The 22,833-nt window shown below is 45.7% G+C and overlaps 2 protein-coding genes across 2 annotated transcripts in view; both read right to left on the bottom strand.

Moving 5' to 3' along the window:
* dnah5l (dynein, axonemal, heavy chain 5 like) overlaps window positions 1-22,833 on the bottom strand; it is a gene marked incomplete at both ends in the record, with an annotated part of 142,853 nt that overhangs the window by 84,904 nt on the left and 35,116 nt on the right. Inside the window, 17 exons of the mRNA XM_080752420.1 lie at window positions 2,780-2,935; window positions 4,902-5,012; window positions 6,436-6,589; window positions 7,909-8,108; window positions 8,574-8,702; window positions 9,977-10,088; window positions 11,352-11,514; window positions 11,637-11,773; window positions 11,879-11,997; window positions 12,657-12,806; window positions 13,496-13,661; window positions 14,250-14,338; window positions 14,999-15,079; window positions 16,525-16,621; window positions 16,798-16,901; window positions 17,819-17,911; window positions 22,541-22,701. Coding sequence (XP_080608546.1) covers window positions 2,780-2,935; window positions 4,902-5,012; window positions 6,436-6,589; window positions 7,909-8,108; window positions 8,574-8,702; window positions 9,977-10,088; window positions 11,352-11,514; window positions 11,637-11,773; window positions 11,879-11,997; window positions 12,657-12,806; window positions 13,496-13,661; window positions 14,250-14,338; window positions 14,999-15,079; window positions 16,525-16,621; window positions 16,798-16,901; window positions 17,819-17,911; window positions 22,541-22,701 — 2,222 coding nt within the window. The remainder of the gene's footprint in view (window positions 1-2,779; window positions 2,936-4,901; window positions 5,013-6,435; window positions 6,590-7,908; window positions 8,109-8,573; window positions 8,703-9,976; window positions 10,089-11,351; window positions 11,515-11,636; window positions 11,774-11,878; window positions 11,998-12,656; window positions 12,807-13,495; window positions 13,662-14,249; window positions 14,339-14,998; window positions 15,080-16,524; window positions 16,622-16,797; window positions 16,902-17,818; window positions 17,912-22,540; window positions 22,702-22,833) is intronic.
* On the bottom strand, window positions 413-2,194 carry LOC308307169 (tripartite motif-containing protein 16-like; the record flags this gene model as incomplete). Its single annotated transcript, XM_080752340.1, has 1 exon — window positions 413-2,194. One exon carries the CDS (start codon window positions 2,192-2,194, stop codon window positions 413-415), a length of 1,782 nt encoding a protein of 593 aa, XP_080608466.1.

Here is a 22,833-nt window from a genome sequence, read left to right as displayed (position 1 = left end):
ACTAGACACCTTTACTTACACATTGGTGAAGAAATTGTTTGGTAAGGAATTTATTCCCAGATTTGACAGTTATTCTGCTACTTTTCCCTGACTATATGTCACCAGTACCTCTCTATTACAACTACTGGAAATAGGCCAATCTTGGACCCAGAAATGTTCTTTTATTACACTTCATTATTGAATGCACTACTATAGTTCCGTTGATCCGAGCCGCAACACATTTGATTGGTCGATCATTAAAATGAACATGCTCTAATAATGTACGCAGCAAAAGGTTCCCACCCATCTGAACAATGGCGGCCATTTTGAAAATTAACTGTCTGCCGTGATTTTTCGAAAGAATGAAAGACTGTAGCTGTTCGGCATTCCAAGTTGGCCCTGGTCCAGGAAATCTGCTGCACTATACAATCCATCAACAGTGAAACGTTAACGGCCACTGCTTGTTGTGCACATCCCAGTAGTCTGAGACCAAACGTGCCAGAGTGAGTGAGCACTCTGGACACTTGCTCTCACACAGCTCAGCAAAGGCTCTGTTATTTTGTCCATAATAAAACTTAAATCCAGCATAGAGGGTCTGGGTGAACGTGGCCTGGACTCTGTGGATGAGGGTCATGGTTTCAGAGACATTGTAGAAGCACAGAGTACCTGCACTGTGATCCAGGTATACTCCTACTCTGGATGACATTGGGCCAGGGATCTCAATAATATTACTTCCGTGTACAATTTGAAGACTAACACCAAGTCGTAAACACCAAGACATATCATTGAATCCAAATTGACAATTACTGTCGAGACCCTCCTCTTTTCTCTTTATATCTTTATAAGAGACTGCTATATCAACACATCCACTCGACTCTACCTCCCAGTAAGAGCGTCCAGTCAGACCTTCTCTACTCAGAACCTGAGCGTTATGTCTTCCTCCACAGAATCTCTCTGGGTGATAACTACGCCATTGTTGTTCGCTGACGCTTGTTACTTTTCTGTCCTCTTTTGACAGAGACAGGAATTCATCAGCTGTGTTTGGATCCAGGGTGATTGGACGCAAGTACTGCAAAAACTCAACCCCGGTCTTGGGTTCTTGTGGTCTTGACAGTAAAACCTCCGCTCTATTCACAGTCTCGGAGATGTGTGTCCCGTCATCTTTAAGAATGTTCTCCAGCTTGTCCCTGACCTTCGACAGAGCCACAGCCACATCGTCAAAGTAGCGCTGAGGACGGACATTGCTGCTGACTGGGTGTGCAGATTCACTGATCCTTGAAAGGGAAGCGTAACTGCGTAGAAAATGGATGTGATCCTCCGTGTGTGAGAGATGCTCCAGCTCATCATGTCTCCTCCTCAGTCCAGTAACCATCTGCTCCACATTCTTCCTCTGGTCTTCAACACGACTCAATTCATGTTTCTGCCGGTCTCTGATCAGCTGCCTCACCTCAGACCGTCTTCTCATAAGGGAAGCGATCATCTTCTCAAAGACAGTGTCACTGTCAAGCACTGCTCTATCGGCATAGTCGTTGATGGACTCCACCTCCTGCTGAAGCACCTTCACGTCTTTCTCCCTCTCCTGGATTCTCTGCCGGATGCTCTGCTGTCTCTGATCGAGCTCTTTCTGTCTCTCGGTCCTTTCTGCTTCAGCCGAGATCATATCGTGACCTTTGTGTTCTTCTACAGAGCACAGAGAACAGACACACTGCTGATCGGTGCGACAGAAAAGCTTCCTCACCTCGTCGTGACGAGAGCAGACGTTCTCCCGAAGCTCGGCGGAGGCTTTGACCAGCTTGTGTTTCTTAAAGGCAGGAGACTGATGGTGAGGCTGGAGGTGAGGGTCACAGTACGACACCAGACACTGAAGACAGGTCTTCACGGCTTTCAGTCTCCTCCCGGGGCAGACGTCACAGGCCACGTCTCCAGGTCCAGCGTAGCAGCGATCTGGAGGCACGTCTTGGAGTCCTGACTCCTTCAGGCTCTCCACCACCTCAGCCAACATGGTGTTTTTCTTCAGAACGGGTCTCGGCGTGAACGTCTCTCTGCACTGTGGACAGCTGAACCCCCCTCTTTGATCATCCTGGTTCCAGTATCCCTCGATACACCCGCTGCAGTAGCTGTGTCCACAGGGAACGCTCACTGGATCCTTCAGTAGATCCAGACAGATAGAACAGCAGAGCTGATGCTGGTACAGCTGAACGCCTTGCTGTGCCATTTCATCACACACCGTCTGACAAACGGACTGGGTCAGCATCTATAGATGCGTTCGGTTTCGTTTACTCAGAAGTGATATGGGAGGTCCTTCCCGACTCTCTCTTTCTGTGTGTGTGTGTGTGTTTGTGTGTGTGTGTGTGTGTGTGTGTGTGTGTGTGTGTGTGTGTGTGTGTGTGTGTGTGTCTTGCTGTGCCATTTCATCACACGCTGTCTGACAAACGGACTGGGTTAGCATCTATAGATGCGTTTGGTTTCGTTTACTCAGAAGTGATAGGGGAGTTCCCGTGTGTGTGTGTGTGTGCGTGCGTGCGTGCGCGTGTGTGTGTGTGTGTGTGTGTGTGTGTGTGTGTGTGTGTGTGTGTGTGTGTGTGTGTGTGTGCGCGCGCGCGTGCGTGCGTGCGTGCGTGCATGTGTGTGTGTGTGTGTGAGAGCGAGTGAGAGCTCAAGGGAGAGCGAGAGCACAGGAGGAGTGAGTTTAAAGACACAGTATCCTCATTCGATGTTGACATGACTCAGCAGTTCACCTCCCATGTTGAAATTCTAAAACGCGGTGCGTGTGTGCGTGCGTGTGCGTGCGTGCGCAAACCTGTATAGTGTGTGAGTCGGAGGCCTGGCCCAGTATCTCCAGCAGGGCGGGGTCAGAGACGAAGAAGAAACGAGGGAAGACCAGCCTCTTCTTCTCCAGGTAGCCTGACAGAGACTTCTGACACACGTCCAACTGCTCCAACACATGGGGTAACAACTGGAGAGGAGAGGAGAGGAGAGGAGAGGAGAGGAGAGGAGAGGAGAGGAGAGGAGAGGAGAGGAGAGGAGAGGAGAGGAGAGGAGAGGGGAGGGGAGGGGAGGGGTTCATTTGACTATAATTATTATGCCTTCTAATCAGAGGTTTTCAACTTTGGGTGGGGATATGGGCTAAGATGAGGTAACACTTGCTATGCATCCCAAGTCTATAATGCAGGGGTTCCCAAACTTTTTTGTCTCAGGGCACCCCATAAATATCTTTTTAATCCAAGGCACCCCTACATTGTAATTTTCCTTGCAGCACACAATGCCTCGCATCGCGAGGCGTTGTGTGCTTGTAGATCGGCTATTTTCGCTAGTTTTGTGTGAGGGCTTTGCTTTACCAAAAGACGTACACATTTGAAACTTGGAGATGCAAGGTTTCTGCCCGACAGTGGCGATATTTTAGTGATTATGTTGCGAGGAAAGCATTGAGATAATAGCCATTTTGGTTAGAACTGACTGAAAATAACTTTGTACTTCAAGTTTAAAATGATACTCATTTTTTTTTCAAGTGTCTTACAAGGAAATCTACCGTCTTGTCAACGGCAGGGCGTGTGAATGTTTTGAAATGGGCACGTCTGTATGGGCACATTTCCTAAGAATGATGGCTCCACCAGGTCACACTTCCACTTCTTGAGATTCCACTTCCCTTTTCTGTGGAAGTTCCAGTAACTGCTGTCAACTACATGGGCGTGTCATCTTAGGTCACCAGGCCATTGACTGAACGGTTTCTCAACTAGTGGTCCATGTTTTTCTCTTCTTGGCTATAGGCCAGGGGTTTTCAAAGTGGGTGACGGGGCACCCTGGGGTGCCGCGACGCGAGATCATTTGATAATATTTGGAGTTTATTTGGACACTTGAAAAAATATTTAGTATCATTTTAAACTTGAAGTACAAAGTTATTTTCTTTTTTTTTATACTTTATTAAGTCAGCCAACATGTAACATATCCTTTAAATAAAAATGTCATTGTCATTGTTCATGTTTATTTTTTTACATGTCATGTAAATATTATATTATCTCAACGTTTTCCTTGCAACATAATCACTAAAATATCATTACTGTCAGGCAGAAACCTCTGTCGCACAAAACTAGTGAAAACAGCCGATCTACAAGCACACAACGCCTCGCGATACATTTGCAACCACTATATAAATAGCAAGTATTCCCTACAGCTTTATATTCATCTGAGCTTTTTTAAAGTATGTGAGGAGGTTGTTTAGTTTTCCTTTGAGGAAGTCACAGCCTAGATTGCGATGGCATATTGAGTCACAGGGGCGTCGCACCAAATTCTGGGCCCTTGGTACAAGGATCTGCATTGCAGATCTACAAGCTCGCAGCGCGGCACCGAGTGCCGCGCTGTGAGCTTGTATATCTGCTATTTTTCAATAGTTAAAAGTATAAAATAATTAAGGCCCCTCCACCATGGGCCCTAGTAACTCAGTCCTACTCCCCCCCCCCCCCCCCCCCCCTTGTGACGCCCCTGTTGAGTCAGATACTGTCCGACTGACTTGTTTTAGAACCATCTCAAAGGAACCCTGAAGGGGAGCACACACTGAACGCGGACGGCTGTGCAGCGTCGCATCGCGGTATCGACGCACGTGAAGTGCCGCGCAGGACCCCAACTGGACGTGGCGCGCTGCCACACAGCACATCCATTTCCCTCGGTGGGGAGAACCATGGGAGAACATGTTCACCGCACAGCAACGCTGGAAAAATAGAACAGCGGCGTATCGGCGCGGCAGGCGAGGCGGTGTGGGTTCGTTCATTGAAAATAATGGGGCCGTATGTTTTGACGAGGCGCTTCCGCGCCGCCTCCGCGTCCAGTGTGTGTTCCCCTTTAGAGTCCCTTGACCCCGCTTTGAGAACCACTGGACAATTAACTGTCCATAGAGTGGTGTGCCTTGCTCGGCGGCACAGCGGTACCTGGCTGAGCGTCTCATCGCCCACGCAGCACTGCACCACCCCTGGCTGGTCATGAGCTCGCTGCATGATCTTCTGCCAGGACTTGTCGATGTTCTGGAAGCGCTTCGCTTCCTGAAACACAAACCAAACCACGAGAAAAGACGTGACATTATTATGGTACAATACGATAGGTGTAAAGTTTTGTTTTTGTGCGAGCTGTTTTTGTTGTGTTCTGAACGAGGAAAAGAAAAGGGAGGGGACGAGAGCAAGCAGAAGAAGAAAAAAATCACACCCGTGTGAAGTGAGCGGTGCTCACATCACACTTGCACGCTAGAAAACACTGTTCCTGAAGAATTCCTTCTTACCTATTTATATTATTGCCAGACCCATGAAATGGGTAGGCCTACATAAGCAAATGTCGGTCTGTCCCTTTTCTATATAAAGGGTATATATGATGATGACATGATGATGACATGCCTACAAAAGGCATGATGTCATAAAGGCATGATGTTGTGCCGGGGTCTGGCACAACCAGGTTGACCTGGTCTAGTATATATATCTCTGCTGTCGGGCCGAAACCTCCTAACTCCAAAATGTTCATTTTCGGGAAAATGAGCTCAAGTGGAGTTAGGAGGTTTTGACCGAAGGGCTTTTTACTACTTTTCATTGATTCAATATTATTTTAACCAACACACAGACGTAAAGGGTGTTCAATGGCACATATTTATGAAAAAGGGCCAATCGAGTGGAGTTAGCTGGTTTAGCAGAAAGTGTGGAGTTAGGAGGTTTTGTCCCAAGCACTTTTTACTATTACTGCTACTACTTTTCCATTCTAATTTCATGTAATGGAGAACATCTATTATAAATACATATTTTCCCCACATCGACATACACACACACATACTCGTATTGGAGCCGCTCAAAAACAATAAAGAAAAATCAAACCTTGGTTTGAAGTGAAGCGATGAATTTTTATTCTGTGTTCTAGAGCTATGAAATCTGTGTTCTAGATCTATACATTCTGTGTTCTAGATCTATACTTTCTATGTGCTTTAGTTCTATATTTTTATGAATTCTGAATGAATGAATGATTTTGTCTGGAGGGCCAAATTGTCATGTGAAGCTTGACCAATCCAAGCGCTCTGTCCCGTACATGCACGGGACATGTACGGGACATGTACAGGACAGATAAAGCCACTCCTTGAGAATCTATGGGAATCCTCAAAAAAACATGTACGGGACAGACAAAGCCACTCCTTGGAAGCGGCTTTCACCGCTTCAAAAACATAGAAGGCAAAAATAATAGAATAATAGAATATCAGCACATCGTACATGAGACAGACAGACAGACAGACAGACAGACAGACAGACAGACAGACAGACAGACAGACAGACAGGCAGGCAGGCAGACAGACAGACAGGCAGGCAGGCAGGCAGACAGACAGACAGACAGACAGACAGACAGACAGACAGACAGACAGGCAGGCAGACAGACAGACAGGCAGGCAGGCAGGCAGACAGACAGACAGACAGACAGACAGACAGACAGACAGACCTGGGGCAGCTGCTTGGCGATGTCTCCTCCCACAAACACGGCCTCCAGGTAGATCCACAGGTTTTGAACAGTCAACCACTTCTCTATGACCTCGGAGGTGTTGGACAACTTCTGGACCCACTGCTGGATGGACGGCTTGAACGGAGCGTTGTACCTGCACGCACGCACAGGCACACAAGCACAGTAAGTGGGCCCTGTTTGTTTGTATTACTACTTTACTTGTAAAGACATCAGCACTTTTATGAATGTAATCTTGCTATTTTTAACCCTTTGTTTCCTACTATGGTATACCGTAGAAAATGGGGGTTCTAGGGGTGGGCGATATGGTGATAATTATCGTTGAGACAATACAATATCTCCACGATATGCCTTTTCAGAGGTATCGTATATATCGTGATACAATTGAGGGAGCCTTGTAAAAAATCCTGTTTAATTGTTAATACAGAGATTCATTGCAGAATTCAATTTAAACCTGCATTTTGGTCTAAATCAGTAGTTCTCAAACTTTAAAATGTCAAGGTCTCCACTTAACTCTGACAGCATACAAATGAAACGGTCCATTTGGTTTCATTTGTATACTGTCAGAGTTACATATTTGTAAAGTTAAATGTAGACCTCCCAAAAGGAACCCAGAGTCTAGTTTTTGTCAAGTAACTTGAAAAACAACCATAAAAACCAACGTGACAAAATAATTGTGATAAAATCGTGTATCGTTATACAGCTTGGGAAAATATCGTGATTTTGTATTTTTCCATATCGCCCACCCCTAGGGGGTTCCCCACTTCAAATATGATTATTTCCAGGGTCGCGGCCTGAAAAGGCTGAGAAGCACTGCTCTAACCTGTTACTCATCAGTGAAGACAGCACCATCAGACTGTCCTCCTAAGAACCACTGCTCTAACCAGGGACGTGCTGGGCCCCTGATTCAGCCCGGGAAAAAGAGTTGGAGAGGCCCTCATTGCGCGCCCTCATTGCGCGCTATAGAGAGATCTCTCTCTATAGCGCTGCTGCTACTCAAAGATTTGTGTGACAAGCCAGTGGGCCAATTACATGAGTTATATTTCGTCGTTGTCCGGTGGAAACCTTGTATGTCCAAAACCGTTTGTTTTGTATTTATTATTTTAAAAATGATTTCAACTAGTGAAAACAGCCGACCTACAAGCACACAACGCCTCGCACCGCGAGACGTTGTGTGCTTGTAGATCTGCTGTTTTCACTACTTTTGTGCGACGGCCTTGTAATGTATGATGAAGCATGGCTTTGCTTTGCGAAAAAATGTACAAATTTGAAACTTGGAGATACGAGGTTTCTGCCCGATTTACTTTGTTGGCCGCCCAGCCCCCAAAATGGAACAAAGGCAGACATTTTATTTTACATTTTTTCCTAATGGCCGGCCTGGACCGGGCGGGAATGAACCGGCCGTTCGGGAGTTGTCCCGCTTTTCCCAATGGCCAGCACGTCCCTGGCTCTAACCTGTTACTCATCAGCGAGGACAGCACCATCAGACTGTCCTCCATGAGGGACATTTTCTCCGTGGTGTCGCTGCCTTTCAGCAGCAGTTCCCCTCGCTGCCTGAAGGTGGCGAAGGTGAGCGTGTGTCCGCTCCACTCGTTCACCACGTCTCTCAGCTTGGCCTCGATGTCCCTCTCCTTCACCGCGCTGATACACACATCCTGACGCACGCACGCACACACACACACACATGCACAAGTGTTGTGAGCTTGTAGATCGGCTCTTTTTGCGAAATGATGACATAGGGCATATATGGGCAACTGGCGGCCCGAGGGCCACATGCGGCCCTCACCTTCACTTAATGCGGCCCACAGGTTAATACCGGAATACTGATATATTATTGATTTCAGCTGTTACAATTCCAAACATGACCTGCTTTAATTCCATCAGTCAATATTAGTAGCTTAATGCTAGTATAGTAGTATTAAAATGTATTTTTTTATGTCCAATGTATTTGTATTTAGGTTCATGAAGTTAACATGAGTATATAACTAAATGCGTTTGAAATTGAATCAAAATGTTACATTTCAGGGTTCCAATTAAAAAATAACAAAAAATAATTCAGGATTCCAATTCAAAAGAGGCAAAAATAGCCGATCTAATGGAATGAGGAAATGCCTTCAGACCTCGATGTCCTCTTTGCACGGCAGCAGCGGCGCCTCCATGATGTCTTTGAGGCAGAACGCCTCAGACTCCACCTGGAAGCTGTGACCCGTCACCTGACTGAGACGCTGCCAATGCCTGGGCAGCATGGCCTGGAGGGAGGGGAGGGAGGGGAGGGGAGGGGAGGGGAGGGGGGGGAGGGGAGTACCACATAACACCAAATTAGTTGGGGCGAATCCGATACTTCCGTGACCACGAGAGCAAAGGTCCGTTTCTCAATGGATTTGTCATCTAGGAGGGTTATTAAACACATTTGGCCGGGGTCTTTTTTGAAATGGCGGGGAAGATGTTTGACAGCTAGGGTAATTTTCAGTCTCATTCACTTACTATACACTACACTATAGGAAAGGAAAAAATTACTCCCAAAAATCTGCTTTAAGTGGGATGTGAGGGGTCAAAACAACAAAACAAATGCTTGCAATGGATTCAGAATAATTAAAAACACCTAGTTAGACCCCTCACATCCCACTTAAAGCAGATTTTTTGGGAGTCATTTTTTTCCTTTATAGTATAGTATATAGTAAGTGAATGAGACTGAACATTACCCTAGCTGTCAAACATTTTCTCCGCCATTTTAAAAAATACACCCCGGCCAAATGTGTTTAATAACCCTCCTAGATGACAAATCCATTGAGAAACGGACCTTTGCTCTCGTGTTCACGGAGGTACCATAAACGACCCAGCTAATAGGAGCCCGGCCGTTTAGAATGCAAAATCAACTAGAAGCAGTGCTCTTCCGAGCACAGGTCTCCACCAGGCCACACAAATTGGCCTGTTATAGCGCCACCATGAGGCTGATTTAAAAAATGTGGGGCAGAGGTTCTGAATTAGCATCCAGGGAGTGTGTGTGCTCAGTTTGGCAGCGATCGGGCCAACGGCGCCGGAGATTAGCTGGTAACAACCAGGCCACACAAATCGGCCTGTTATAGCGCCACCGTGAGGCTGATTTGAAAAATGTGGGGCAGAGGTTCTAGATTGGCATCCAGGGAGTGTTTGTGCTCAGTTTGGCAGCGATCGGGCCAACGGTGACTGAGATTAGCTGCTCACAAACTGCGAGGACGCACGGACGGACGCACGCACGGACGCACGCACGGACGGACGGACGGAGGGGAAAACATACTCTCCCTCAGCCTTCGGCTGGTGGAGACAATTAGACCCCACTGCACCCCAGGCAGCAGCAGTCTTTTCATCGACTATCTTTTTTCACTGATGGAAACATAATAAAACCAAAGCTATGATGAATAAAACTATGACAAAATATATTGACAATTTAGTCAACAAATAGAATCTGGACTAAAAAATGTAGGTAATTTTAGGCGTCGCGAGACAGAGATCTACGTTGCAGAGACAGACAGCAGCCGTGCACCTTGTGTGCCATCATGGTGAGCAGGGGACAGCTCTCACTGAAGTCATCGATCCTTTGCTTCAGATCGCAGAAGGCCTGCCACTCCTTCAGCGCCTTGGGAAGCTTCCTGATCCTTTGCATGAACACGCGCGCACACACACACACACACACACACACACACACACACACACACACACACACACACACACACACACACGCACGCACACACACACACACACACACACACACACACACACACAGACAGAAAAATTATAGAGGAAAGAAGCTGGGAGATTATCATTCGTGAAACGGTTTGGTTCTATAACGCATTTTATTAACACATCAACTCTGTCGTTGTCCCATAAAGCTGTGGTTCCCAAACTTTTCAGGTCGAAACCCGAAAGAGAGATTAGACGTAACTAGCGGGGGACTGCCCATAAGTCCGAAGGTTCATTAGTCCGAAGGTTCATTAGTCCGAAGGTTCATTAGTCCGAATTTAGTTAGGTTTACTGAGGTTAGGGTTAGGGTTAGGCATAGTATTCTTAACAAATTCGGACTAATGAACCTTCGGACAAGCGATGGGACGATAATCGTTATTATCATTTATCGTGATAAAAAACAATCACAATAATCGTATCGTGGAGATTTACATTTATCGTGAGATTATCCTTCGTCATGAACAGGGATCAGTTCACTTTTTATTTGCCGAGCTTCATATCCGGTACCACTTAAACCCTCTAGAATTGGTAGAACGGACCTGGAAATAACATACTTGATAGAGTCTTTTTTCACTCTCTACCAAATTTCTTTGCCAAAAAATAGCCGATCTACAAAGTTACAAAGCGTTGTGAGCTTGTAGATCTGCTATTTCAAATGTTCCGCCCCAGGATAATGGATGTTAGGGAAATTTTGATTATCGCGATAATATTGTAAATCGCAAATTCTTTGGTCACAAGTCCTGTGTCACACGTCCACACTGTCCTGTGTTGTCCCGTGTCACACTGTCCACACTGTCCTGTGTTGTCCTGTGTCAAGGGGAGCACACACTGGACGCGGGCGACTGCGCAGCGTCGCGTCGCTGTATCGACGCACGTGAAGTGCCGCGCGGTAACCCCAACTGGATGCGGCGCGCTGCCACACAGCACATCCATTTCCCCCGGTGGGGAGAACATGTTCACCGCACGGCAACGCTGGAAAAATAGAACAGTGGCGTATCGGCACGGCAGTCGAGGCGGCAGACCCGCGGTTGCGCGCGTCCGATGCCGCCGGTGTGGGTTAGTTCATTGAAAATAATGGGGCTGTATGTTTTGACGAGCCGCTTCCGCGCCGCCTCCGTGTCCACTGTCCAGTGTGTGTTCCACTTCACACTTCCACACTGTCCTGTGTTGTCCCATACCTGTTCTGGAAGTCCTGCAGCTCTGCGTTGACGTGGTCGATGTCCAGGTCTGTCCAGTTGATGTCGTAGTACGCAGACACTCTGTCCATCACACTGTTGTACAGGCTGTACAGCTTAATGAGGAGAGACAACTCCCGCTTGATCCTCTGCAGCTCGGGGTACTCTGAAACACACACACACACACACACACACACATGTAAACGTATGTTTTCTCATGCCAATAAAGCTCCTTTGAATTGAACTGAATTGAATTGTAAAGAGATATTTATGTATTCAAGCAGATACCGTTGACAGTCAGTCCAAACAGTTCCTCTCCTCCACAGTAGGTGGAGTATTTCCTCCACAGCTGGTCGAACTCTGCCTGGAAGGTCTGCAGTCTGTTACTGGCCTCGGCCGGAGTCAAACCCTCAATGCCTGGGCCTCTGCACACACACATTTGCACCACACACACATTCACCCACAGTTACAACGTGCATGTATGCACACACACAGTTTGAGTTAGAACATGCACACACACGCGCACGCACCTGTCATCATATTGTGCGTAGAAGTGTGTTGTTTCTGTGTGGAAGCTCTGAACACCTGACACCAGGTCGGCTTTCATCTGAGGCTGGATGTCAACTAGAGTGTTCTGGGTCTGGAACACCTGAAGAACAACACACAACGTTATCACACAGACAGATGTCTGTCTGTCCAGGGACGTGCTGGCCATTGGGAAAAGCGGAACAACTCCCGAACGGCCGGTTCATTCCCGGCAGGTCCAGGCCGGCCATTAGGAAAAAATTAAAAATAAAATGTCGGCCTGATTCCATTTTGGGGGCTGGGCGGCCAACAAAGTAAATCGTCACTGTCGGGCAGAAACCTTGTATCTCCAAGTTTCAAATGTGTCAATTTTTTCGTAAAGCAAAGCCCTGCTTCATCATACAAGGCCGTCGCACAAAAGTAGTGAAAACAGCAGATCTACAAGCACACAACGCCTCACGGTGCGAGGCCTTGTGTGCTTGTAGATCGGCTGTTTTCACTAGTTTAAATCATTTTTAAAATGATAAATACAAAACAAACGGTTTTGGACATACAAGGTTTCCACCCGACAACAACGAAATATAACTCATGTACAGTAATTGGCCCACTGGCTTGTCACTTGTCATGATCTGAAATGGCAAATCTTTGAGTAGCAGCAGCGCTATAGAGAGAGATCTCTCTCTATAGCGCGCAATGAGGGCCTCTCTAACTCTTTTTCCCGGGCTGAAACAGGGGCCCAGCATGTCCCTGGCTCCATCCCTATTTATGGCCCCTCCCTCTCACCAGTGCGTTGAGGTTCTTCCAGGCGTAGGTCAGTCCGTCCACTCTCTCAGTGTTTCCATGGCTGAAGGTCAGCTGGTGCTTGTTGAGCAGGGAGAAGGCCTCCTCCACGTGACAGATGAGTCTGTCCATGTGGACCTCGGACTCTCTCACCTGCAACACAACACACAATGTGTCGCTTGGGAATTATCTGTATCCTGTAGTTGTGGGTTGTGGTTATTTGGGCTTGTTTCTAAAGTATATATAGTTGCTTATTTTGGTCTCTCTTCCCAATGTCTAATAGTAAAAATAATAACAATAATAAGGGTAATAATAATAACAATAATAAGGGTAATAATAATAATATATAGTATATAATAATAATAAAATACACTTTATTTATGCACATTATATTTGAGTAAAAAACACAACACAATAAAATGAAATCTTATTTTTTTTATTCTTATTTTTGTCTCTAGTGCCGATCCCGCGATGACTCGCGAAATATTAAAAGTATTTACAGTGCCGATTGCGGGATGACTCGGGAAATATACTGTATATACAGTAAAGCTGGCCTGGCTACCTACCGTCCGTTGAAAAACCCTGGCACGGGTGAAGTCGCCGATTCATCATCATCGCGCATCCACGTGCACACAATAGTGATCCCATCCCATAGAAACCAACGGTCTTTCTCATCAGTCCATTTTCTCCAAAAAACACTTTTGATGCCAAGGATGGCATCGGATTCTCGCTAAAATAGCACAAGCATGAATCTTCCATCTTCTATCATTGTTTACGTTTCGGACCAGAACTAGTGGTTGCCACCCCACGCCCACCAAAACCCAACCGACCAATCAACTGACCTCCTTGAGGGCGCCCATGGAACCTCTCACATCCTCCAGGTCTGTGATTGGACGCTGCAGGCGCTTGGTCAGCCCGTCGACGAATGAGAACACCTCCTCCATGTCAGCTGACGCGCGGCAGTGGAGTGCGGCTCCAAACGCTCGCTTCCACAGAGCCGCTTCCTGCCTGAGAGGAGGGATGCGACTGTCAGTTATTTCCCTGGAGGGGTTGCATTTTGTCTCTTTCCAAAAGTTTTCCAAAAGTTTTCCTTTTTGGGCCGTGACCCCCGAAATAATCATGTTTTAACTGGGGACCCGGCACCCTGACGAGCACTAAGACTTGAGGAATTTTGTATAACACGGTTCTATTGCGAAAATAGCAGATCTACATGCTCACAACGCCTCGCAACGCGAGGCGTTGTGAGCATGTAGATCGGCTATTTTCACAATTTCTGCCTCTAATATTTGACAATTAGGTCAATGTTTAATTTGTCATTTCAGAGGTATTAACAAAATCAATAACCAAAGACAATGCATAGATATTTTTTCCAGGACCCTTGATCAATTCCACATTTTTTCCAGTACAGGAAAAATATTTTTCTAATTTCAAAATATTTCAAGGAATTTCATGACAGTGGGAACCCTGCTAGAGAAACAGGATCTGACAAGATCAATTTCTCCCCTGAGCAAGCAGGCCGGCAAGTTCTATTAGCCTCCAATCCGGGGTAGAAGAGGAAAGGTACAAATAGTGCATCTTTTAGTGTGTCAGTCCTACCTGAGGGAAAACTTCAACTCGTCTGTCAGGAAAAGCACACATCCCACCTGACAGGAAACAGGAAGCTCCTCAATCTCCCCCTCCAGCCTCTGGAACAGCAGGGGATTATGGGTAAAACAACAACAACAACAACAACAACAACAACAACAACAACACAGAGACGAACCACAGTGTCAATTGAATGTTTGGACATTAGATGATTTGGTTTTGTAATTAAACAGTGATTCAACAACATGTGGTGGGTCGTCAGGGATATTACAAGTGGGCCCCAATATAATGGTGATTAACCATTAAACACTTTACTTGGCTGAGTGGAGTACCCAAGGGCTCTATACTAGTGGAATATCTTCTCTTTTCGCACTACATTAAATGTCTTGGCCGAAAATAGATTGCAACTTTGTCCTCAAAGGCACCTATGGGTTTGGTTTTGCCAGAGGTTCTGTTTTTTACTCCACCCCTTGTTTTTTCGGGTTAGGGTGGAGTTTAGGCTAAAACACGCCTCTGGAGGCCTCCCATTGTGTCTACACTACACATTGAAATAAATAAAATATTTCTGTGGGCGCGGCTAAGGAATCTGGGGGTGTTCCTAATTTAGTTACCTATAGGATTCTATAGAAACCAGTTCTGCAAGAGGGGCAATCTCAACCGGACATCACTGTATACAAGCTGGTACATCTGCTGTTTTTGAAATTATGTGGAATCAATAATACGCTAATGTTTGGAAAGGTTTGCATAACTTTGATACGTACAGAGTAGGAGGAGATCTGTGTGCTGAACTCTGAGAGGGAGGGCTCAGTCTGCAGGAAGATCTTCACCTGTTCTTCCGGCTCCTAAAGACAGACACAAATACACAAGCACACCAGTGTTGGGTATCGTTACTTTTGATAGTAAATCGTTAGGTTACATCAGGGTTCCCCAATTAGTTTTCCCCAAGGGCCAAATTATGTCTAGGGTACCAAGCCGAGGGCCACAACATTGCAGGGGGCGACGGTGGCGTTCCGGCTACTCCAGTGACAGTTCAGATATCGTCATTGTCGGGTGAAAATCCGTCCAAAACCGTTCGTTTTGCATTTATCATTTAAAAAATGATTTAAAGTAGTGAAAACAGCCGATCTACAAGCACACAACGCCTCTACAAGCGTTGTGTGCTTGCAGATCTGCTGTTTTCACTACTTTTGTGCGACGGCCTTGTTTGATGAAGCAGAGCTTTACTTTGCGAAAGAACGTACACATTTTGAGACACAGGTTTTCCACCCGACAACGACAATGTACTAGTGTTGTTGCTGCTCTTATACCACCATTATTACTGGGGTTGGTGGGGGCCAGACAGTAGCTCCGCCTATTGGGGAACCCTGGGTTACATCGTTAATGCTTTAAAAACTAATCTGTTATGTTGATCTATCCTTTCACCAGTAAATCCAAAAATAGCGTGAGCCCTTCCACAGCCTTACTAAAGGGCTTCTCTCAAGCCCTACCATTTCGTGAGCGACTGTAAATTCATGTAAACAAGACAAGTGCACAAATAAGTTCTCCTTATGTCGCTAATAGATGACCGGCGACCGCGGGTAACCCGGTGTTACACCAAATTTCGTAACCTGTCGTAAACTGTAGACCGACTACGCAAACCGCCAGACTGCAACACATTTCTGGTCAGTCACCTTTTTCCGTATAAAAAGTGGGGCCATGCTGCATGCATGCATGCCTCCTCAAGCTCCTCTGAAAGAGAGCTCATTCATTCAGGAAACAGCGCAAATGTGTCGAATGGATTATTTTTCCTTTGTGGCAACAGAAAGAACAGAGAATTATAGGTCTTAAATTAAACTAACTAACGCCGTTATTTTTTGAAAAAGTAACTGGTAACGATCCTACTAAATTGCAAAAGTAACTCGTTAACCTACGGCGTTACGTAACGCTGTTAGTTATAACAGCGTTACACCCAACACTGATGCACACATACAATACAATACCACATTATCTGCTGCTTAACATTCTCCACATAAACGTGCATTCCTTTTCACTTCATTTTGTTGTCAAAGAGTCTTGCATTCAGGGGCGCCCGCTGGCCTACTACCAGGTGCATACCACTTAGGCATTGCCACATAGGCATGGATGCCTGGCGGCGTCGACGGTTCGATTCCCGATCCGGATGACCGTTGCCGCGTGTCACTCCCCATCTTCCCCCCCGTCTACTGTCCTATCAATAAAGGCATAAAAGCCCCAAAACAAATCTTTAAAAAAAAAAGAGTCTTGTATTCAAGTATATGTGTCAATTCACCTGGTTCCAGAGAGCGGAGAAGTGAGACAGTTGTTTCAGAGTGTCGGCAGCCAGGACCTTCAGAGATGATAGGACTGAACCTAACTGCACCACTGACCTGTTGAAACACCAAACCGCACCACACCAAGAAAAAGATTATTCATACAAAGAAAGGCATTTTACGATGAGAGGTCTTCTTTATGTCCTGCAACTAAAGCAAAACCGAAAAGAGAAATCAAAGGTAGCAAAACACATTTCGTGTTTGCTTGCCGTGCGTGTGCGTGCTTCACTAACTTGTTGATATCTTTGTGCTCGGCCACCTGTCTGTCCAGTGACTTCAGAACCAACGGTTTAACTGGAGTCTCATCCCCGGGGTCACGACCTGTAGCCTGCTCTGTCTGACACACAGACACACAGACAGACAGACAGACAGACACACAGACCGACAGACAGACAGACAGACAGACACACAGACAGACAGACAGACAGACAGACAGACAGACAGACAGACAGACAGACAGACAGACAGACAGAGGGCCAAAAATAAATGAGCCAAAGAGTAATATTGTTGCTGTGTCAAAACTGTTCCTTTTTATTATTATTTTGAAAACATTTAAAATAGTATAAATAGCCGTTCTACAAGCGCTAGGGGTGTAATGATAATAGTAACTGCATTGAAATATCGTTTTTAACTTAAAAAATCGAAGTATATCGAAATGAAAACAGCTAAAATCGAATCGAATCGTTTAAATTTGTATCGTATCGAATCAGCAGTGCAAAGAATCGATTGTATCGATACTACCTACTTGTGCATTGTATTTAGCATTTTTAAGAAGAAAAAATTAAAAGGAAGGGTTTAATTACTTTTCCTTTCCATATCTACACTGGTCTATCGATAAATGTGTCTAATCTCTGGGTTCATGTCAAGGTGCAGGTTTGTTAATATACAATTTCCATGTATTTGGCAGATAATCACTGTGTTTACTTATTTATATCCATAATAATACATGTTTCCCTTAAAAACCTGCACTATCCACACCTTTCACACAGATTTAATTTCTTTGCTAAATAGTTACTATATCGACATTAAATCATTGAATCGAATCGTATCGTATTGCCATGAATGAACCAATCGTCCATGTATCGTATCGTCAACCATGTATCGTGATATGTATCGAATCGCTATTAAAATGTATCGTTACACCCCTAACAAGCGCACAGCAGTTCTACGAGCTGCTATTTTCACTACTTTAGTGCCACACTCTGTATGATGAAGTAGGGCGTTCATTCGCAAAACAAAAAACGTGGGTGTTACCAGTAGCTGTCGGTGTTGCAGTTGAGAGTAGCTCCACAGTGGGATGTCTTTACCCAGTGACAACATGACATTCACCACTCTGTTCAGTGTGCCCTGGAATAGGACAACAATGTTCATGACACACACAACATCACCATGCCCCTGTATCTGTTTATTAGAGAGGAGAGGAGAGGAGAGGAGAGGAGAGGAGAGGAGAGGAGAGGAGAGGAGAGGAGAGGAGATTTTTTTACGCTGGATGGTGCTGTTCGCTAGCCTATGGGTCACCACTTATTTCAGGGGTTGTTTGGATGTCACCTTATCCCCCCGGCCCGGTCCATAGGAGCCGCCGAGCGTCGCGTCAGCGTCAACGCTGGGAACGCTCCCTTTTTAACAATGAAGGGCGCTCCACTGCTGACGTTGACGTTGGACGCCCAAATTCGCCCCGGTTCATTTTTTAACACCGTCGCAGCGCCGTCTATTTGGTGGAGCCCTAGCCTTACACGTCGATAACCGTGTAAAAAAAAGGCTTTCCTCGTCTTTAGAACACAATGAAAAACACCACATACTAGACTACTCAATATTCTATGGTACTGTGCAAGGTTGACAATACTACAACGGTGGCTTGATGAAGATGCACCTTCTGTACCAAACTGGCTCCACAATGTCCTGCAACTGCTCCCACTAGAACGGCTCACACACCTTCTCCAGGGAGACTTGAGTGGGTTCTTCACAGTTTGGGGTCCAGTTGTGGAATATTTGGGGGATGAATATTCTGAGATTATATGGAGGGGTTTCGCAAATTAGAGAACCATGAAAGGGGGGGACGAATATTCTACCCCTTACCTGAAGATTTTATTTTTTATTTTTGGAAGGCAATGAGTGTAAAAAGATGATGATGAATGTATATGTTTATTGCGACCGTAGGTCGCATTTACTACCAAAACATCCACCGGCTGTCCGTCCGTCAGTGAGTGAGTCAGTCAGTCACACGTCACACGTCACACTTTTGCCCTGCTCATATCTCCACAACCGTTGCCCCCATCCATGCCACATTTTGCACACACACTCCTTACCTGCCAAACTACAACCTCCAAGGACCCCCGGAGCTCCAGGGACCCCCAGGTCCCTGGGGGACCCCCAGGTGTAAAAAAATGTCCGTCCGTGAGTGACACGTCACACGTCACACTTTTGCCTTGCTCATATCTCCACAACCGTTGCCCCCATCCATGCCACATTTTGCACACACACTCCTTACCTGCCAAACTACAACCTCCAAGGACCCCCGAGCTCCAGGGACCCCCAGGTCCCTGGGGGACCCCCAAGTGTAAAAAATGACCAAATGTGCAAAAATGACCAAATGACCACCCCAACGGGGCTGCTCACGGGGAATTCCCGGGGACCACCCACTCCTGCTGCTCCAGAACGGATGCAAAAGTGGTGACGCCCCCAGTGGAGGACCCCCTCCACTGCAGCTCACATAAAATGCCGTAACTCGGGCTAGGAGCGTCCGGGAGAGCCGGGGCCGGTACCTATTTGTCCGCCAAGGCAACGCGGAGACCCCACCCCTCATTTCCCACATGGCCCTCTTCTAGCGCCACCATGAGGCCAGTTCTTGCAAAACACATTTTTGGACACTGCTCCTACAATTTTTGCCCTAAAATCACGCAAATCGGTACACAGTATGTCTACACTCATCCCATCAACATGAATCTGTCCCATATAGCGCCACCTTCAGGCCGATTTTTACAAACACATTTTTGGACACTGCTCCTACAGATTTTGCCCTAAAATCACGAAAATCACTACACAGTATGTCTACACTCATGTCATCAACATGGATCAGGAAGATTTTGGAAAAACATATTTTTGCCCTATTTGTGAAGATAACCGACCTACGGTCGCTTATCTCCCGATTAGGGAGTCTTACTGGTACTGTATGTATGTGAGTCCAAATGTGAAATTCAATTGTTGATTGTTGTAAGTGAGTCATGCCATGTCAGTTTATGAAAAATGAAAAAAATAAAAAGATTGAAAGAAAGAAAAACACCACATAGCACATGTCTAAAGTAGTGGAAAGCGAGGTTGATGCGGGAGCCTCTATCTTTGAAATAGATGGTCGCGTTTGGACCAGGATTATTTTTTGATTCCATCTAAAACAAAATGTAGGAAACCAAAATTAACTCATCTGCCGCCCAGCACGTTTATAAACGTTCTATTTTGCCCAGCTATTTACCGCCCAGCCCGTTTATAAACGTTCTATAGTCTTTTCATTGTTTTACAATTGATGGTGCTCCGGTGCTGCCTGTGACTTAATACAGTAGGGCAACATCAAAGGGAACCAGGTCATTCACGTGAATGAAGAAAAAAGGTCAAAAAACTGCATTGAAATACATGTTATCAGGCAATCCAAATACAACAGAGAGAGAGGGAGAAAAAGTCTGCAGCTGTTTTAGACGCGACAAGCCAGGCTAGCCAGCTAGCCAGCTGAGGAGAAAAAAGAAAAAAAAAAGATCGGTTGGGAGGCTGGTTGAGATTTGAATATAGGATATTTATAGTTAGAGTTAGAGTTTAGATAGTTGATTGATAGCCTAGAGATGACAGTAGAATTCGTTTAGATTTGAGTGTATTTAGGTGAAGGCACTCTGTATTTATAGTGGGAGAGGAGGACGCGCACACACACAGGGGTGTCACAAGGGGGGAGTGCGAGTGGAAACCCTACACTACTAGGGCCCAAGGTGGAGGGGACATAATTATTTTATACTTTAGCTATTGAAAAATTGCAGATCTACAAGCTCACAGCGCGGCACTCTGCGAGCTTGTACATCTGCTATTTTTGAAATCCCCCCTATGAAGAACAATCATGGGGGTCCCGCAGTGAATCCTTGTGGCCAGGGCCCAGATTTTGGTGGGACACCCCTGGCCACACGCAGCAAAACAACATCCATCCATACGACACGACACACAATGAAAAAAACGGAAAAAACCAGGGTCCTACCTGATACACTGTCACCTCCTCCCCCCCAGTGCACTCCTGGCTCGTAAAGATATTCCATTGATAAACAAACAGTCTGCTGGCTCGTAAAACTATAATCCATGTGGCTAAACAACAGTAAGGAAAATGATCCAATGGTCCAGCAAACTTTTCTCTGCATCGATCTGAGTTTCCGTTAGCTAAGAAATCACGTGACATAACACAGGCAGGGGCGTCAATTGGGTATGGCAGGGGTATGCAGCTGCCAATGCCATACCTTGGCTACAGGGGGAAATAATAAAAATGTACTTTTCATCGTGCCTGTTGCTAAGGTATGGCAACATGCCTGGTGACACCAGTCATGTTGCCATACCTTAGCTTGTTCTGAACTGACGCCACTGAACACAGGGATCAGCTGGGGGGGCTCGTCTGTGTGTGTGTGTGTGTGTGTGTGTGTGTGTGTGTGTGTGTGTGTGTGTGTGTGTGTGTGTGTGTGTGTGTGTGTGTGCGTGTGTGTGTGTGTGTAAGCACTTGGTTTCATTTACCCTAAAATGTCATGGTTTCATTATCTGAGAAATCACGTGACCTTCCTTGTTGCTTGAGACATGCGCGTGCATGTGAGTGTGAGTGAGTGTGTGTGCGTGTGTTGAGTGAGCACACAGTACCACAGCGCCATCTATTGGCTTGAAACTAAATAAGCGACTTATTCATGCTGGTTTCATAAAAAGGCTTTTTTTAGGCTTTTTTATTCAAATTAGCCCATGTTGGGCCAGTACAGTAGTCACTTAAAAAATCAGGGAAAAATCAGGAAACAACATTTAAACCCCATTTATTTATTGGTAAAAGTATATTTCTTCATCTTTCCATCGGTATACTCCATTTGTTCATAGCTAAGAAACACATTTTTTAAATATTCATTGAAAATTAGTCAAAATGCTCCAAAACCCTGACATGTTTTGGAAGAGTTTAATAAAAAACGTGGGGCAGGCAATGTGTTAAGGGACCATAAAAATGTGTCCACGACCCACAAATGAGTCCCGACCCCAGCGTTTGGTCTACAGGTCTATAGTGTATTGGTACTGGGTATTGTGTGTACATGAACTCTCTGGCGCTTGATCAATGGAGCCTATTGGCCATTTCCTGTTGCCATGCTCTCCAGCAACTGGCAATGTGTACTTGAACCACTGGTCTATAGAGGGTAATACTGTCAGGGTTCCCACACATCTTTAACAATTAATTTCCAAAACCTTTCCAAAACTTTTCCAGAATATTTAACCCGATTTCCAGGACTATAATACAATAATTCATCTCAATAACGAGTCGCTTACTCCTATGTGCAATGCCCAAAGACAGGTAGTATATGCCATTGGTTCTCAACCTTTTCAGGCCGTGACCCCCGAAATAATCATATTTTAACTGGGGACCCCGACCCTGACGAGCACTAAGAGTAGAGGAACTTTGTATAACACGGTTTTATTGTGAAAATAGCCGATCTACATGCTCACAACGCCTCGCAACGCCAATGTTTAATTTGTCATTTCAGAGGTATTAACAAAATCAATAACCAAAGACAATGCATAGCTATTTTTTCCAGGACCTTCCAGGACCCTTGATCAATTCCAAAACTTTTCCAGTACTGGAAACATATTTTTCTAATTTCAAAATATTTCCAGGAATTTCATGACCGTGGGAACCCTGTATTGTGAGTGTATGTGTGTGTGTGTGTGCGTGCGTGCGTGCGTGCGTGCGTGCGTGCGTGCGTGCGTGCGTACCTGTATGTCGTCCAGGCTGGGTGTGAGGGTAATGTTGGGTATGGACAGCTGGATGGAGGCCTTGAACAGAGCGGTGGGTCTCTGGGAGGAAGAGGCCAGCTGGAACGCTGAGCTGTTCACGTGCACACTCTTCTTCAGAACGTCCAGGGAAGTCTTAGTGGCTGGGAGACACATGTTTAACAATGCATTACACATTAAACAACGTTATATTGAATAATACGTAACCATGGCATTTTTTGTTGACTCATGTGGCGAAAGTGATGTCAGAGTCTTTTATGAAGTGATGTCACAAT

Source organism: Nannobrachium achirus (assembly GCF_963921795.1).
Source record: "Nannobrachium achirus genome assembly, chromosome: 21".
NCBI lineage: Eukaryota > Metazoa > Chordata > Actinopteri > Myctophiformes > Myctophidae > Nannobrachium > Nannobrachium achirus.
This window is presented reverse-complemented; position numbering and strand designations above follow the sequence as displayed.